The 16,550-nt window shown below is 36.2% G+C and overlaps 1 protein-coding gene across 1 annotated transcript in view; it reads right to left on the bottom strand.

Moving 5' to 3' along the window:
• The window catches only part of STAM2 (signal transducing adaptor molecule 2), a 61,497-nt gene that overhangs the window by 19,584 nt on the left and 25,363 nt on the right, over window positions 1-16,550 (bottom strand). Inside the window, exons 3-11 of the mRNA XM_025405374.1 lie at window positions 16,443-16,518; window positions 16,240-16,338; window positions 15,089-15,235; window positions 12,825-12,894; window positions 12,074-12,260; window positions 3,770-3,864; window positions 1,691-1,773; window positions 1,462-1,549; window positions 414-468 (exon numbers count right to left, since the gene is read on the bottom strand). Of these exons, the coding sequence (XP_025261159.1) occupies window positions 414-468; window positions 1,462-1,549; window positions 1,691-1,773; window positions 3,770-3,864; window positions 12,074-12,260; window positions 12,825-12,894; window positions 15,089-15,235; window positions 16,240-16,338; window positions 16,443-16,518 (900 nt within the window). The remainder of the gene's footprint in view (window positions 1-413; window positions 469-1,461; window positions 1,550-1,690; window positions 1,774-3,769; window positions 3,865-12,073; window positions 12,261-12,824; window positions 12,895-15,088; window positions 15,236-16,239; window positions 16,339-16,442; window positions 16,519-16,550) is intronic.

Below are 16,550 nucleotides of genomic sequence, written 5' to 3' on the forward strand. Positions count from 1 at the left end.
TTTTTTTTTTTTTTTTTTTTGAGACGGAGCCTCAGCCTCCCTAGAAGCTGGGACTACAGGCGCCCGCCACCACGCCCAGCTAATTTTTTTGTATTTTTTTAGTAGAGACGGGGTTTCACCGTGTTCACCAGGATGGTCTCGATCTCCTGACCTCATGATCCGCCCGCCTCGGCCTCCCAAAGTGCTGGGATTACAGACGTGAGCCACTGCGCCCGGCGCAAAATTTTTATTTAATAAAACTTGTCAGAGTTTATTGCACCACCTTGCTATAAATTTGTAAGAGTTTGGGAAACTGAAAAACAATTTCCATGAATTGTATAGTTCCACAAAAACTTTCCCTACTTTACTGTTTGCCAAAAAACAAGTGAACCCCCCAAAACTATACTTTTTATTCCTTGCATGAAAAATCTCACCTATCAATTTCTTCGAGTTTTTCATCTATCATTGGACCCATCTGTTGGCAGATATCTGTAAATACAAAAATACTTACAAACACAGAAAATCCAATTTAAGCCAATTTCAACAATTTTTAACAATATAGCACCAATATACAACACTATGCATAATACACAGAGATTAAGCTCATGCTAGAGAAAGACTACTATTCAGCACTACTACTGTACATTACTATCATGTGACTAAAAGCAAGGTCAACTTTAAAATAAAAATCTCATTATGTTTTCTTGAAACTATTAACTAAGTTGACAGACTGTCAAATCTGGAGTTATCCCAAAGTCTTAAAGACATCTAGAAAACTATGATTAGTTAACTAAAACAAACTTGAGCCACAATATATAAATTATGTAACCTTTGCCCATCAGATATGAAGATTTTTCATTTACTTAAGACATTTCAAGATTAAACAGTGTATTTCCCAATGTGAACACTGATACTATAAAGAGCACAATGCTGTATTCTATATTCATAACCAGAAGTTTCTTCTATAAAGATTTAACAAGGATTATTCATTTACCAGAGATTCTTCTCCCAAGGGATTTTTTTTAAAAACAAAAAAACACGTTTTAATTGTTCTCACATTTCTTAAGAGACTAAAAGACACATCAACATGCATCAAGTGACTACGTTACGAAGTTAACAATGATCATGTATAATTTTGTCCTTTAAATTCATAATACAAGAAAATTAAACAGGAATAAGCATTTTAAACGTTTTGACTCAATTTGATATGCTGTTATTTTTAATTCTGTCCTTTTTTGGACTGCAAAAATCTTCAGCCAATTTTACTTGTAGGCTTAAAGAAATACAAAGACTTCCTTTATGAAAAGGATTTGCAGGTTTATGACAATGCCTTCCGAGTAATATTTATTATTTTACTGTACTAGTCTGTTCCCCACCAGAGATTTCTAACCTCTAGAGGCAAATATAAGGCAGAAGAAACTGAAGACATTATGAATAGCTAAAACACTAAATAATATTAAAATAATATCTAATATTCACTACCTTCTAAATCCAAAAGGTCTTGGGAGTCTGGTTTTGAATCTGTTGGATCTATACTCTGAAGTACCTGCAGGGCTCTATCCATCTTATCCTAAAAAAGTAATAGGACACTTTTTAAAAACTCAAGAGTTTTAACTTCAGTGAATATGAAATTACTCTTTCCAAGCACTCTCAAAGATAGTACATTTAAATGTCTTGATAGTTTAACTATTAAACAAAAGAGGGACTCTACCTCATCTATATAAACAGGCTCAGGCTCTGATTTCTTAATTTCCTCCACATCATCATCAATTACATTCAATTTGTCCACAGCCGCTATAGAAACAAAGTAAATTTTAAGTTCCTCAGCATTTACTTCAGTAATTTTAGTTATTAATTTATAAGTGGCCTATGATTGTCCATAAGAAAAAAAAATAGAAGTCCTTCAAATATTCACCACATTTCATAATCAATATGTTATTACATACGTTTGGTCATTTATTTCACAAACATTTATTTAGAACTCATTATGTGCCAGGCATTGTTCAGGCATTTATACATACACCGGTGAATAAAACAGACAAGAATCTCTAACCTCATGGAACTTAAAATTTTAGTGGAACAAATGTGCAATATTAACAGCAGCTGACATTTTAGGCATTTTCCTGAAAACTGAGAGTTACCACTGGGGTGAATAAATGTATGAGAGCAGATTATTATCTACCTAGCTAATTTCAAACTTACATCTATGAGTTCCTTCTACTCTTCCTTTCTATTAAAAAAAACTATTGCCTATATGAACAAAAAATAAAACTTATTTTAAGCTAACTTTGATAATAGTTAAAACAACACTAAACACAAAAGTTTTTCATGAAGGTTGAAAAAAAACTTACAAATACACAAACCCAGAAAACTATTTAAATGTTCCCTGAAGTATTGCTAGAATGTACCATATTTTAACAAAGTAAATTTTGGTAAAAATAAAACAACAATAAAAACCTACGTAGCCAAACAATTTTAAATCCCAACTGTTAGCCATTTATTTCAAACATATGGCTAACTTTCAAAGAACAGAAGTCAGCATAACACAAGGATAAGCTGAAAACCCACAATATTTTTTCCTGTTAATACTTTCCAGCCTATGTCAAGGGAGAAATTGCTGTATAGAATCCCCTGAGCATGATCTATAAAGTTATTTTTTAAAGGTATCTCCAATATTCCTATCTACTTAGAGAGTCAGATAAGAGGAATAAAAGTATAAATAATGGCAAAGTACTCTATATTCACGTCAATGAGTATCAACCTCTCACGACTTCATTTTTCTGAATGTATCACTCTACACATACAAAGACGATGTTACACATGATGCATAATGCTTTCATTTGAAGTTCTTTCTCCTGAACTGGAAAGGATTAGCACTGATATATCCCTCAGTGAGTCAGTGTTAAGGTCAGACTGTCCTGACTTTAGAATCCCGACTCAATCACTTACTAGACACATAACTGCTCAGCCTCAGTGTCCTTATCTGTAAGACAGGGCAACAAAAGTAGCTATCTCACAGAACTGTGAGACTGAAATGCAATAGTACAAATGACTTAGCACAATGCCTGACAAATAATGAATGCTCAAAAACCAGTAACTATTTCTAATTATCATCATTAGTATTATTACAAGCTGTTCCTTTACACTCAGATCCCCCCACCTCCCTACCTGAATAACAAATGGAATGCTTTCTCAGCATCGTCGACAATGGCTAAAATGTCTAAAATGGAACTGTCTGTGGCTGCAGACTGACTAAAGTTCAGCAGATCTGAACCAGGAAGCTTAGTGGCTTGATTACATTACTTTATTATTGTTTCAAGCTCCCTAGGATCAAATCAAGGTGAGGAAAGGTCTAAAATTTAGGAGTACTCCTAAACCCAGTAATTATATTCGGCACTTGCCAACCACAACCTCCCCACACCATTCCCGCTTTGCCACTGTGGTTCACTGATGAATCAAAACACTCTTTGTACAGAATAGATATGAACTGCCTCTTACACTACACAGTTAGGTTGATTTAAATACTTGCAAAGTCACATATGATTTTATGCCTGACTTAACTATGTATGCTAACTCTCAGAAGATGTAAAATAAGAGGAAATATTCTTGCGATTGACACAGGCTAAATTAACCCCTTACTTCGGTTAAAAAGTAGGTTAGATTGTCATGCCTATAAAGAAATGATTTAAAACAAAAAGTTAAATGCCAATCTACTTTACATCCAAAACCAAATCATAAAATTTAAGTGAAAAAAACTTAAATAGATCTAATGTTCTCTAAGTTAACTTACCTGCCTCAGTCTCTACGTTTAAATTAGTTGTTACAAAATTGGATGGGAAAAGTCCTATTCCTCTGTGATTTTCTCCTTTCCACCAATTGGCATCACTAAAAATACAGTGCAAAAAATATCATTTGTTCCCCCACATTTTAATACAATAGCAAAGAGGAATTAAAAATTAAATTTAGCCTCCTTTGAATATATTCGTTTACATGCAGCTATAATTAAGTCATTTTTCTTAAATTTAGTAAATATTAAAAAGTACAAGTAAAACAAATATCCACATCCCTATATCTAAACTTAGAACCAGGCCAGGCACGGTGGCTCACGCCTATAATCCCAACACTTTGGGAGGCCAAGGTGGGCAGATCACCTGAGGTCAGGAGTTTGAGACCAGCCTGGCCAACAGGGTGAAACCTCGTTTCTACTAAAAATACAAAAATTAGCCAGGCATGGTGGCGCACACCTGTAGCCCCAGCTACTTGGGAGGCTGAGGCAGAAGAATCACTTAAACCTGGGAGGAAGAGGTTGCAGTGAGCCAAGATGGCGCCATTGCACTCCAGCCTGGGTGACACAGCAAGACTCATCTCAAAAAAACAAACAAAAAAAAATTTAGAACCAATTAGCAATTCATCATCTGTTACTCTGGGCTTTAAAAAAGTAAGGCTGGGTGCGGTCATGCCTGTAATCCTAGCACTGTGGGAGGCTGAGGTGGATGGATCACCTGAGGTCAGGAGTTCGAGACTAGCTGGGCTAACATGACAAAACCCCATCTCTACTAAAAATACAAAAATTAGCCGGGTGTGGTGGCAGGTGCCTGTAATCCCAGCAACTCAGGAGCCTGAGGCATGAGAATCGCTTTAACCCGGGAGGCAGAGGTTGCAATAAGCTGAGATCACGTCACTGCACTCCAGCCTGGGGAACAGAGTGAGACTCTGTCTCAAAAAATAAATAATAAAATTAAAAAATTAAAAAGTAAACAGGAAACACTTAAGTGCCTTTTAGTAATGACCCCAAATCCCAGGCCACATCCATCTTACCACACTACCATAATAAAGTTGGTAGCCTTCCTGTCGGTTTTTTGTTCTTTTACACATATCTATAGCTAAGTCCATATGGAAACAGACAGACATAGATGCTAATCCACACAGATCTTTTTAATTTTATATATTAATTCTTTCAAATTTTGCTTCTTTTTAAATTAAAATTCCATCACACGAATGGGCCATATTTAGCCATTCCTGTACAGATGGATATTTAGGTTGATTCCAGTCTTTCACCATTATAAAGATAACGTAATGATCATCCTAGACTTGAAGACACACATGCAACAATTTCTCTGCACTTATTCACAGACGTGAACTTGTTGGGATTTAAGAATATAAATATTTTGTTTGTTTTTTGTTTTTTTTTTTTGAGATGGGGTCTTGCTGTGTTACCCAGGCTGGAGTGCAGTGGCGCGATCTTGGCTCACTGCAACCTCTGCCTCCCAGATTCAAGCCATTCTCCTGCCACAGTCTCCCAAGTAGCTGGGACTATAGGTATGCACCACCACTCCTGGCTCATTTTTGTATTTTTAGTAGAGATGGGGTTTTGCCATGTTGGTCAGGCTGGTCTCAAACTTGATCTCAAGTGATCTGCCCGCCTCAGCCTCCCAAAGTGCTAGGATTACAGGTGAGCCACCACACCCAGCCATAAGCATTTCATTTTACTAGATACTGCCAAATGTTCCCTAGAATGGCTGTGAAAATTCACCTTCCTCCTTCCCCCGGTTGCATGTAACAATGTCATCTTTCCTTATATGTGATAATTTTCCCAACTAACACTTGATAATTAGACAGGAGAGAAACCGTATTTCACTGTATGCACGTGCATTTCCCAAGCATCTACTTGTGCTTGCTAGCTATTCAGATTGCCTTTTCTGAAAATTGCCTGTTCATATTTTTGCCCACTTTTCTTATTCTACTGGGTCATTTGTCTTTTTCCATGGATCTGTAGAAGTTCTTTATATATTTTGGACAGCAGTTGTTTGTCTGAATTATGCAGATACCTTCTTCCAGGCTATCACTGTCTTTTTAGTATATGTTTATGGCTTAACTGTACAGTGGCTTTTTTCCCCTATGCAATCAAATTTGGCAATCTTTTCTTTCATGGCTTATACTTTTACTTTTTTCTACCCTTAAACTCCTAAATCTATTCTCCTATAGACTTAACTGTAGTTTTAGTTTGTTTTTGTTATTTTTTTTCCCTCTCATATGTTTAGGTCTTTAGTTCATTTGGAATGAAATTTTAACGTACTATGTGAAACTAATCAAAATTTTATCTGTACTATAAAGAAAGCCATTCATCACAGCAAAATTTATTAAATAGTCCATCATGTTTTCTACTAATTTATGATACCCTACCTTTCAAACAGTAATCTGTTCATGAGCCTATTTCTAGATTCCATTCTGCTGCAATAGTCCACATATCTATTTACGCATCTTGTTAATGTACCTTAATACCTGCCAGGGAAAATACCCTTTCTATATTACTCTTTCTCACTTATTACACCCCTTCAAATTTCCATATTTACATTAAATTACTTTTCAAGTTCTCTGGGGAAAAAGTCCTGTTGGGATTTGAACTGGAAATGCACCAAAATTATGCAATAATATAAGAAAAAGGAAATCTTTGTAACATTAAGGTTTCTTCCCTATGAACATGGTATCTTTCTCCATTTACATTTATATAAAACATAATGTGTAAATATATATTTGTATCCTTTTATAGCTTTCAAATAATTTTATAATTTAATCCATAAAGACCTTATGTATCTTTGTTAGGCTTATTCATTTCTAGATCATTTATATAATTTTTGTTACTACTGAGAATGTCTTTTTTTCTACTATATTTTCTAAAAAGTTGTGATTAAAGCATACTACTGAGTTTTGTATGTTGAGCTTGTATCCAACAACCCTGATGAACTCCTACCACTTGAAATAGTATGTCCATTGGACTCCTGAACTTTCTATATGGAAAATCACAGTATCTGGAAATAATGATAATTTTATCTATTCCTTTCCAAAAATCTGACTTACTGAACAGACATTCTTAAGTATGAGTCTTATGGATGAATTAATGTCTATGATTATGAAACATCATTTCATTTATGAGCACTAGAAAGAGATGAAAGAGTTATGTATCATCCAAGTTCTTAAAGCCAGAAAATAACTGATGTATTGATGTACTGACACTTCTAAGATATCACATCTGCAAATATCTATGTAAGATAGGAAAAAGTTTCTTTCTCTTACAACATATTTTTAAGTTAACTTTTCATTTTGAAAAGGAAAGCTGAACTTGAGAAATTTTTATATAAAACGAGAGAACCCAAACCTGTGAAATGGATGCACGCATTTTATATGAACCTATCAACAACTATATGTATACCCTTCCTCAGTGGTCCTACCAATATAGGATACTTTTCCTCCCAGCCACTACTACAAACTCTGATGAAGCATAAAAGTAGGCAAAGCAACCAAATTGACAACTCCTTTCCAGTCCTAATCCAGCTCTATACTCTCTTCACTGACTACAAGTTGATTCTATGGAATGCTGATGGCAAAAAAACGTTGTTCAAGTTTAAATTCCCAAATTAAAGAAATTGGCACTCTAATTTTACACAAATCATTTAACAATTAAAGAAAACTTTAATGTAGCATTTATATTTAGAGCTTTTTATATTAAAAAAATAAATCACAACTGAGTGAAAAACAAAAAAATGATACAAGTCTAAAGAACATAAACCTCACCTTCAACAAACATTATTCAGCTAACATTTATGAAAACCTACCATGGAGAAAATAGTACCTTCAGGCTAAGCACTGAAGTTACAAAGATAATTAGGACACCATTTGTGCCCCCAAGAAGTTTAAAATCTAGCACAAAGCTGTAGTCCCAGTTACCCAGGAGACGGAGGGACGAGGCCTGCTTGAGTCCAGGAGTCCAGGCTGTAGTGTGCTATGCCCACGTCTGTGAATAACCACTGCACTCCAGCCTGGGCAACCCAGTCACACCCTATCTATAAAAACAAGAAAAAAAAAAATCTAGCAGTGTTTTACAACCTTTCCTACAGAACTGACTAAAAACATGTTATCTTGCTTTACCATCAGAATTGGTTTTCTCCTTTCCCCTTTCTCCCGCCCAAGGAAGTGATGAGCCTCTTCAGAATCAACTGATGCAGTAGAGAGACATATGTAAAGAAGTGCAGTTTGCCCTCCGTATCTGGCAAGTGCTACATCCATGGACTCAACAAACCCCAAACGAAAAGTATTCATGAAAGATAAACAAAAATGACAATAGAACAAAAAAAAATTTTTTTAATACAATATGTTGTATTTAAAAATACAATATAGTGATTTGCATAGCATTTACATTGTATCAGGTACTATAAGTTATCTAGAGATAATTTAAAATATATAGGAAGATATGTGTAAGTTATATGCAAATATGATGCCATTTTATATCAAAGACTTGCATCTGTGGATTTTGGTATCAACAGGGGTCCTGGAACCAACCCTCTAAGGAATTGAGAAATGACTCTGTTTAAAATCCAGTATGAGAAATGCTGTTATATATGTTCAGAGCGCTATAGCTCAAAGAAGGGAACTCCTAACTCCACTGGGAACTAAAAAGCAGAGAAAGGTTGAAAGGCTTCCCAGAGGATATAAAATCTGACACGGGTTTTGAAGGTTAAGTAAGCACTTGCCAGGAGGAAAAGAAAATTAAGGCTGCGGAAATAAAAATGACATTTTGTCCTCCTGCCATTATTGATAAGCAAGAAAACAAGGCACAAAGAAACAAAAACCTCTGTACTCTGAGATAAAACAAAAAATGTTACCATACTTAGTTTTAGGTTTCAAAGTACATGAAAACCTGAGCGTTTCCTTTTAACTACTGATTTCTTAACAAAAAGTACTCACCTGCTAACTTTTGCAATGACAATGACTGAAGGTAGTAATGTCCTCTCTGGATATAAGAATCACATGAGAAAACTGCCATTTCTACCATGAACATATAAATAGTACACCTGGAAAAATTTGCTAATCTTGTGGGGGTCTTATTCCTTAAAATACCTGTTTTATTTTTTAATATGGGGAGGCAACTTTTCTAAAGCTTGGACTCCCTTGCAACCTGTCCTTGAAAGTAAAGTTCTTCTCCTTTTCTAAATGCTTTTACCTCCTTCAACAGGGCTTTCCAGGCAGACAGAACCAAAGGTACAATGCTACAGAGGACTAAGCAGAAAATGGCATTTTTGGAACTGCAAGAATTCCACTTGATTATCTGAAATGGTACACAGAAAACAAACATGGAGTGGGCCAGGCATGGTGGCTCACGCCTGTAATCCTGGCACTTTGGGAGGCTGAGGCGGGTGGATCACTTGAGGCCAGGAGTTTTGAGACCAGCCTGGCCAACATGGTGAAACCCTGTCTCTACACCTAAAAGTACAAAAAATTAGCTGGGCATGGTGGTGCATGCCTGTATTCCCAGCTACTCAGGAGGCTGAGGTGGGAGAATCACTTGAACCTGGGAGGTGGAGGTTGCAGTGAGCTGAGATCATGCCACTGCACTCCAGCCTGGGCGACAGAGTGAGACCCTGTCTCAAAAAAAAGAAAGAAAAAGAAAAGAAACATGGAGTGGTAAGATAAAGCTAAAATGTAGAAAGTGAAAAGCTTTTCTTGATATACTCTGTTAATAAAAAATGTGCACCTTTGGGCCGACGCAGTGGCTCATGCCTGTAATCCCAGCACTTTGGGAGGCCAAGGTGGGCAGATCACCTGAGGTCAGGAGTTCGAGACCAGCCTGGCCAATGTGGTGAAACCCTGTCTCTACTAAAAATACAAAAATTAGCTGGGCATGATGGCGCATGCCTGTAATCCCAGCCACTGGAGAGGCTGAGGCAGGAGAATCACTTGAACATAGGAGGTGGGGGTTGCAGTGAGCTGAAATGGCACCACTGCACTCCAGCCTGGGTGACAGAGCGAGACTCTGTCTCAAATAAAAAAATAAGAAATGTGCACCTTTTCTATCAGCTCAATGGTTTTTCTTTGTTTGTTTTTGAGACAGAGTCTCGCTCTGTCATCCAGGCTGGAGTGCAGTGGTACAATCTCGGCTCACTGCAACCTCCGCTTCCCAGGTTCCAGCGATTCTCCTGCCTCAGCCTCCCAAGTAGCTGGGACTACAGGCGTGCGCACTACCATGCACGGCTAATTTTTGTATTTTTAATAGAGATGGGGTTTCACCATATTGGCCAAGGTGGTCTCGAACTCCTGACCTCATGATCGGCCCACCTCAGCCTCCCAAAATGCTGGGATTACAGGTGGGAGCCACCATGCCCTGCCAGCTCAATGGTTCTTAAATGGAGATCCAAGAATGATATGTTTTCAAGGGACTTCAAGGGACTTCTGTGTGTGAAAATTTTACGCTTTACATTCCACAAAAGTATACAAACAATGAGTAGAGTCATTTTCTGGATGACCTCCTTTTAACCGAAGACTGTCATTTAACTTTAGCCCGCGAGTTTGCATTTGTCTACCAGCGATTACCAATCACCTAGAATGACAATATTTTACCCATAAGCATGCTTACAGCAACTATAAAATTGTGGTGTACTATTGTCAAAATGACAGCAATTGACCTACATATTCCATCATATTCATGTTGAATTATTTTAGCAGTTACAATTTAAAAAGTTCTTTTTTGTGGTGATAAACCTTAATTGAAAATTGTTTGGTGAGCAGCAGTTTATTTTAGAAAATTTTGTTATATAAAGTAATGCTCTAAATTAAAATCTTAGATAAAACCACCCATTTTGTTTTTATTTTATAAATATCTTTAACTTCATAGTTGTATAAGAATATCAAAAGAGTAAACATAAGCTCTTTTGTAAGTACTCTAACTAAAAGACACTTAGAAGCCTGACATTTTAGACTGTCAGTGTTCAGAGCCCACACTATCTCTCTACCTTTACAGACAGTCTCAAACTCATGATGGCATGACTTACGATGGTGCAAAAGTGATACACACTGAGGTACCCATAAACCATTCTGGTTTTAACTTTATTTAACAGTATTCAGTAAGTCACATGAGATATTCAATACTTTATTATAATAAATAGGTTTTGTGTTACATGATTTTGCCCAACTGTAGGCTAATATAAGTTGAGAAGTATCTGCATTTCTATCTATTCTCCTTCAGGGATCATGGTGTTCCACTCCAAATGATTTTTTTTTTTTAATTTTTTCTTCATGGAAAAAAGATTTTCTAAGTGAAGATGGTATTATCTTGATTGTCTAAGAGACCTTCCTTTTCCCATCCTCAATTTCTAGAAAAAATTTTTTATCCTATCAAAACCAATCAAGAAACACAACTCAAATGGAACCCTAGGATAAGCCTTCTTTGCCAGATGCTTGCACCAAGTATAAATCTGCTATCTGGGCTCCAACAGCACCTCTTTTATGGTATTCACCACATTCTGCCTTCCATACAACTGTCTATATTGTAATTTTAACTCCCTTACTTTATTCTAGGTTTTATGAAGACAACTGCGTCCTCATTTGTTATTAATTATAAATAGTCGATTACATAACATTTTCTCAATAAATATTTACCACAGCAAAGTAATACCATTACTTATCTACCCTTTATCTTAAAATATACTAGAAACATTAGACTAGTGCGTTATAAATAAGTTATTTATAATGGATACCAAATACATCTGCAATCTCTGTTCATGGCAACAAGCTTACTTCTCACTCTTGCTAAGTTCCATGAATTTCCTTTAAAAGTACAGAACAGTATTAAGCTCAACAGAGATTGATCTATTTTTTATGACAGCTTTAAATGGCAGGAAAATTCTAAGAGTACAGTAGTAGATTAAGAAATGGGGAGGAGCCAAGTTTAGCTTTTGGTGCTTTGATCAAGGGTATATTGCTATATTTCTTCCTAAAGTTTTTCTGCCAGTAATTTCGGTACACACAACTGCCAACGTAAACATATGCAAGTAACTGAGTATTTACATGTTTCCCACTTGTGGTCATCAGCAATATTTAATACGTCTTTCATCCAATACATAAATTATCAAATATAACAAACATAAATTATCAAATATAACGAGAGGAGGCTCACATTATCTACCTTTTATTTTAGAAAAAAATAAGGTATGAAAATGTTCTATTATTATTTAAATACACTAAAAGTCAAAGAACTGAATACTCTGGATTCTAAAAGAAGGGCATTACACTTTAAAACTTTCCATAAAGATTTAAAACATACCTGTCATCCAAAACAATAATTATTTCACCATGTTTAAAGGTGAGTTCATTGTCCTCAACAGCTTCAAAATCATATAAAGCTCTCACTTTCCGTGCAACCTTATTATTTAACTGAATTTCTGCAGATGGATATAAGGATTTTGTTTCTGTGTGTTGCTGTTTCTGTTCTTGCAGCGATAATTCAATAGCTAGTTTCAAAAATTAAAATGCAAAGCAACTGGAATTAATTTTGATAAACATTAGATGGCAATGTAAAATTTAATAAGAATAAATCAAGCATTTTATTTGTCTAATTACAAGCTACAGTTATCTTTCGGTAGGGTGGGGCAGGGCAGGGAACCGTGACATTTTTAAAATAAAGTTTTTGCTCATTCCTTATTATCACGGTCTGTCATATACAGCAGCAATTATTTTTATAGCAAACAGATTGTGACATTATAATATGGGTAGCTTTCCATATAGGATAAGCCATGAACATATTTCTGTGCTTGACTCATAACTTTGGCATTAAAAAAAAGGTGAAATGTAATCTCTCCAAAGGTAGCACATCAAACATATATTACTGAAAAAAGATAATCAATTAAATTCATTTGACAGCATGTCATTTGTTTTCCTTACTTTTTGGATGCTACTAGTTTTTAGATTTGAGGTAGAAATAAAAGTATACTAGTTTTATTATCATTTTTATTTAAAAAAATGTTCTGGCAAAGATATTTTAAGCAACACTAAATTACACGTGCTTGATCATTTACCTCTAGCTATGTCTTCATCCTCTTTGTTTTTGTTCGATGACGTACCATTCTTGGCGGCAGCTGAGACAGTCTGTAAATGTATGAGTAAAATGAACACAACTATCTCTTCAAACAAAACACAAGCTCTATAATTACTTGCAGATGCTAAATTTTAAATGATATAACTGAGTTTCATTTAAAAGTGAAGTTCTTTTCTGAGACAGGGTCTCACCCTGTCAGCCAGGCTGGAGTGCATGGCACCGTCATAGCTCACTGAAACTTCCAACTCCTGGGTTCAAGTGATCCTCTTACCTCAGCCTCCTGGGAAGCCGGAACTACAAGTATATGCCTCCACATCTGGCTAATTTTTATTTTTTGTAGAGACAGGATCTCACTATGTTTCCCACGCTGATCTGCAACTCTTAGCCTCAAGTGATTCTCCTGTCTCAGCCTCCCAAAGTGCTAAGATTACAGGCATGAGCCACCATGACTGGTCTAAAAGTGAAGTTCTTTATAATAATTTTAAGTAATTGTTTTCAAATCCTAAAATAAAACATCAGATTTTTCAAGAAAACATTATCAACTCACACAGGACTCAAACTGGCTTAGATTTTGCATAAATCTAACACAGAACTTGGCAAACAGAAAGTACTTAAATATTAATAGAATAAAAAAATATGACTCTTTCCTGATTGTATTCCTGATCTCAAGGTCTCTTAGTGAGAGGAGCTCTACTGCTACAGGAGTACAGCTACACGAGAAGTGCCAGCAAGAAGTCATGATCATCACTGAAGAGAGAGGAGTGGGGACAGAGACAAGAGGTGCAGTTCTAGGAATACGCGTGAAGTCTTTTTACTAGTTACTGTGGCTGGATGGCAGTGGTCTGCCAGGCAAAGTAGAGAACTAAGGAAGGTCATGCTTGAATTTAATAAGTGGCATGTAAGACAGGTATCCAGGACTCTGATCCATCAACCAGTTCTTTACATAGATTTTTCAGAAAAATATGCAGAAAGGACAGAACAGGAAAATGTTTCCTTTTTATTATTTATAAGACTTTTGTCTCAAAACTCTACCTTGTACTCTTGGGTCTGGTCAGTTATAATCTTTTTTCAGTTGGTGTGGCTCATGCCTGTAATCCCAGCACTTTGGGAGGTCGAGGCAGGTGGATCACCTGAGGCCAGAAGTTCAAGACCAGCCTGGCCAACATGGTGAAACCCCATCTCTACTAAAAATACAAAAAATTAGCCGGGCATGGTGGTAGGAGGCACCTGTATTCCCAGCTACTCTAGAGGCAGAGGCAGGAAAATTGCTTGAACCCAGGAGACAGAGATTGCAGTGAGCCGAGGTTGCGCCACTGCACTCCGGCCTGGACAACAAGAGCGAAACTCCGTCTCCAAAAAAAAAAGCATCTTTTTTTCTCTTTAATCTATGATCTAAAAGAAAAGAAAATATAGTACTTCTCATAGTCTCCTTCCCTAGCCCATATCCTAATATTAATGGCAGGGAATAAGGTACTGAGAGCAAAACCCAAGGAATAGTATTTTCCTCCCCTAGACCTAAAAAAACAAAAAAACAGCCCACTCCATGAGTCAACATCCCTGCCTCCACACCCCAGTTCTACTAAAGCTATCCCCTCTCCCAGTAAATAAATTTCTAGTCTTACATTTCTATCTATCTTATATGTAAAGCATTCACTCTAGGCATTTTTCACTCTTCAACAAACAAGTCTTGAGCCTCTCAATTCCATGAATTTGTTCATTTCACTTATCTCCTGGTGTGACTTCTTCACTTCTAACAAAATAGTAATACATTCAAGTTTCAAAATTCTACCTCTTTACCTTCTTCACCATTCCAATCGGTAGTCACTTCTTTCTCTCTTTAGTATTAAGACAGACAGCATACAGTCTATTCCCCTCATCCTATGTTTGTCACTTATAATCTAAATTAGTTATTTTTCACATGTATAAAGCTATCGTTCAAATTTGCTACAAATTTCTTGACTATAAGGGCTATGTCATACACCTATGCCTTTTTCATGACTGCAGACTTAGAGAAACATTAAATATACTATTTTTGTCTGATTAACTTCTCAAGGTTCTGATATGTGGAAGAAATACACAAAAACTAATATGTCTACTAAATGTAAGGAAGGCACTATGCTAGAGAGTCATTTGGGAAGTAGAGGTGGAAAATGATAATCTAGACATACCTTGCCTAGTCTTTACATAATATACATACCTTCAAAATATTACAGGGTCAACCATGGGTCTGAATGAAAATCTCACCTGAGAACCTGCTGGAGGAAAAGTAATTCCTTCCTCTTTCATAGATTTAATAGTTGCAGATATTAGACTAAACTGAGGGTCCTTCTGAAATTCTTCTGACCACTCCACCATTAAAGATTTCAGTTTTTCACATACTTTAGGATGTGCCTTTTAAGGAAAAGGAAAGGGAAATGAACACAAATCTATGGTTAAAATAAGTACTTAAATTATTTAACAAGGAGAACTACCATCAAAATTCTCTGTAATTATATGAACATCTACAAAAGTCCAGCAATTTCTAGCCTAGTTGAGTAACTGATAGATGCCTATTTACATGCTATTTCATACAAAATGACTGTTTTTTTTTTTTTTTTTTGAGTCGGAGTCTCGCTCTGTTGCCCACGCTGGAGTGCAGTGGCACAATCTCGGCTCACTGCAAGCTCCGCCTCCCGGGTTCACGCCATTCTCCTGCCTCAGCCTCCTGAGTAGCTGGGACTACAGGCGCCCGCCACCGCGCCCGGCTAATTTTTTGTATTTTTAGTAGAAACGGGGTTTCACCGTGGTCTTGATCTCCTGACCTTGTGATCCGCCCGCCTCGGCCTCCCAAAGTGCTGGGATTACAGGCGTGAGCCACCGCGCCCGGCTCAAAATGACTGTTTTTAACACCAATTCCTAAGTCTTATTATAATAACAACAAATCTTTTATATTCAGAGATTATTTCCTCCATGTTTTGGAGAATGGAACCAGAGAAACTTGGATGTAAATCTTGGCTCTTCCACTTACTAGCTGCATGACCTTGGACAAGTTACTTCTAAGTCTCAGTTTTTGCATTTATAAAATAAGAATGATAAGGGAATCTAATTTCCAAGAATCTAATGCTCCAAGGGTAGTTAAGAGCATTCAACTAGACAGTATATGTAAAATGCTTAAAGCAATGACTACTTACTGGCCCTCAAAAAGGATTTGCTATTATCTACAGTATATATACTTTGGGGAGAAGAGTTTTTGGTGCTACAAATTAAAAAATCAAATATCAGAACAGTTTATTTCATTTCAATGTATCTAAAAATGACTTCATTTATAACACTTTAGTAATACCACATATAGTTATAACAACACACAATCTATGTATTTTTTAATGACTTAAATTTCTTCTGTTTTTAAAATTTACCTTATTTTTAATCACAGCACGTACTTCTGTTGCAAAATCACGGGAACATACTTCTAAATGAAATATCTTTCCACAGTTTGCCACACAAGCCCCAAGAAGCTATTAATTGAAATAAAAATTAATATACAAATGTTAAAATATTAACTTACTGTAATTAAAAACATTTAAAATTTGCGTCAAATAATAACACGACTTGTACTCACGGTTAGTGCCTGCAGAGCAACATGTGGAACCTTATGATTTACCCTTTTCATTATGGCTTTTAGGCAATCTTTCGCTCTAAAAAAAAAAAAAAAAAAGAGACAGACAGT

This window comes from Theropithecus gelada, chromosome 12, assembly GCF_003255815.1.
Source record: "Theropithecus gelada isolate Dixy chromosome 12, Tgel_1.0, whole genome shotgun sequence".
Taxonomy (NCBI): domain Eukaryota; kingdom Metazoa; phylum Chordata; class Mammalia; order Primates; family Cercopithecidae; genus Theropithecus; species Theropithecus gelada.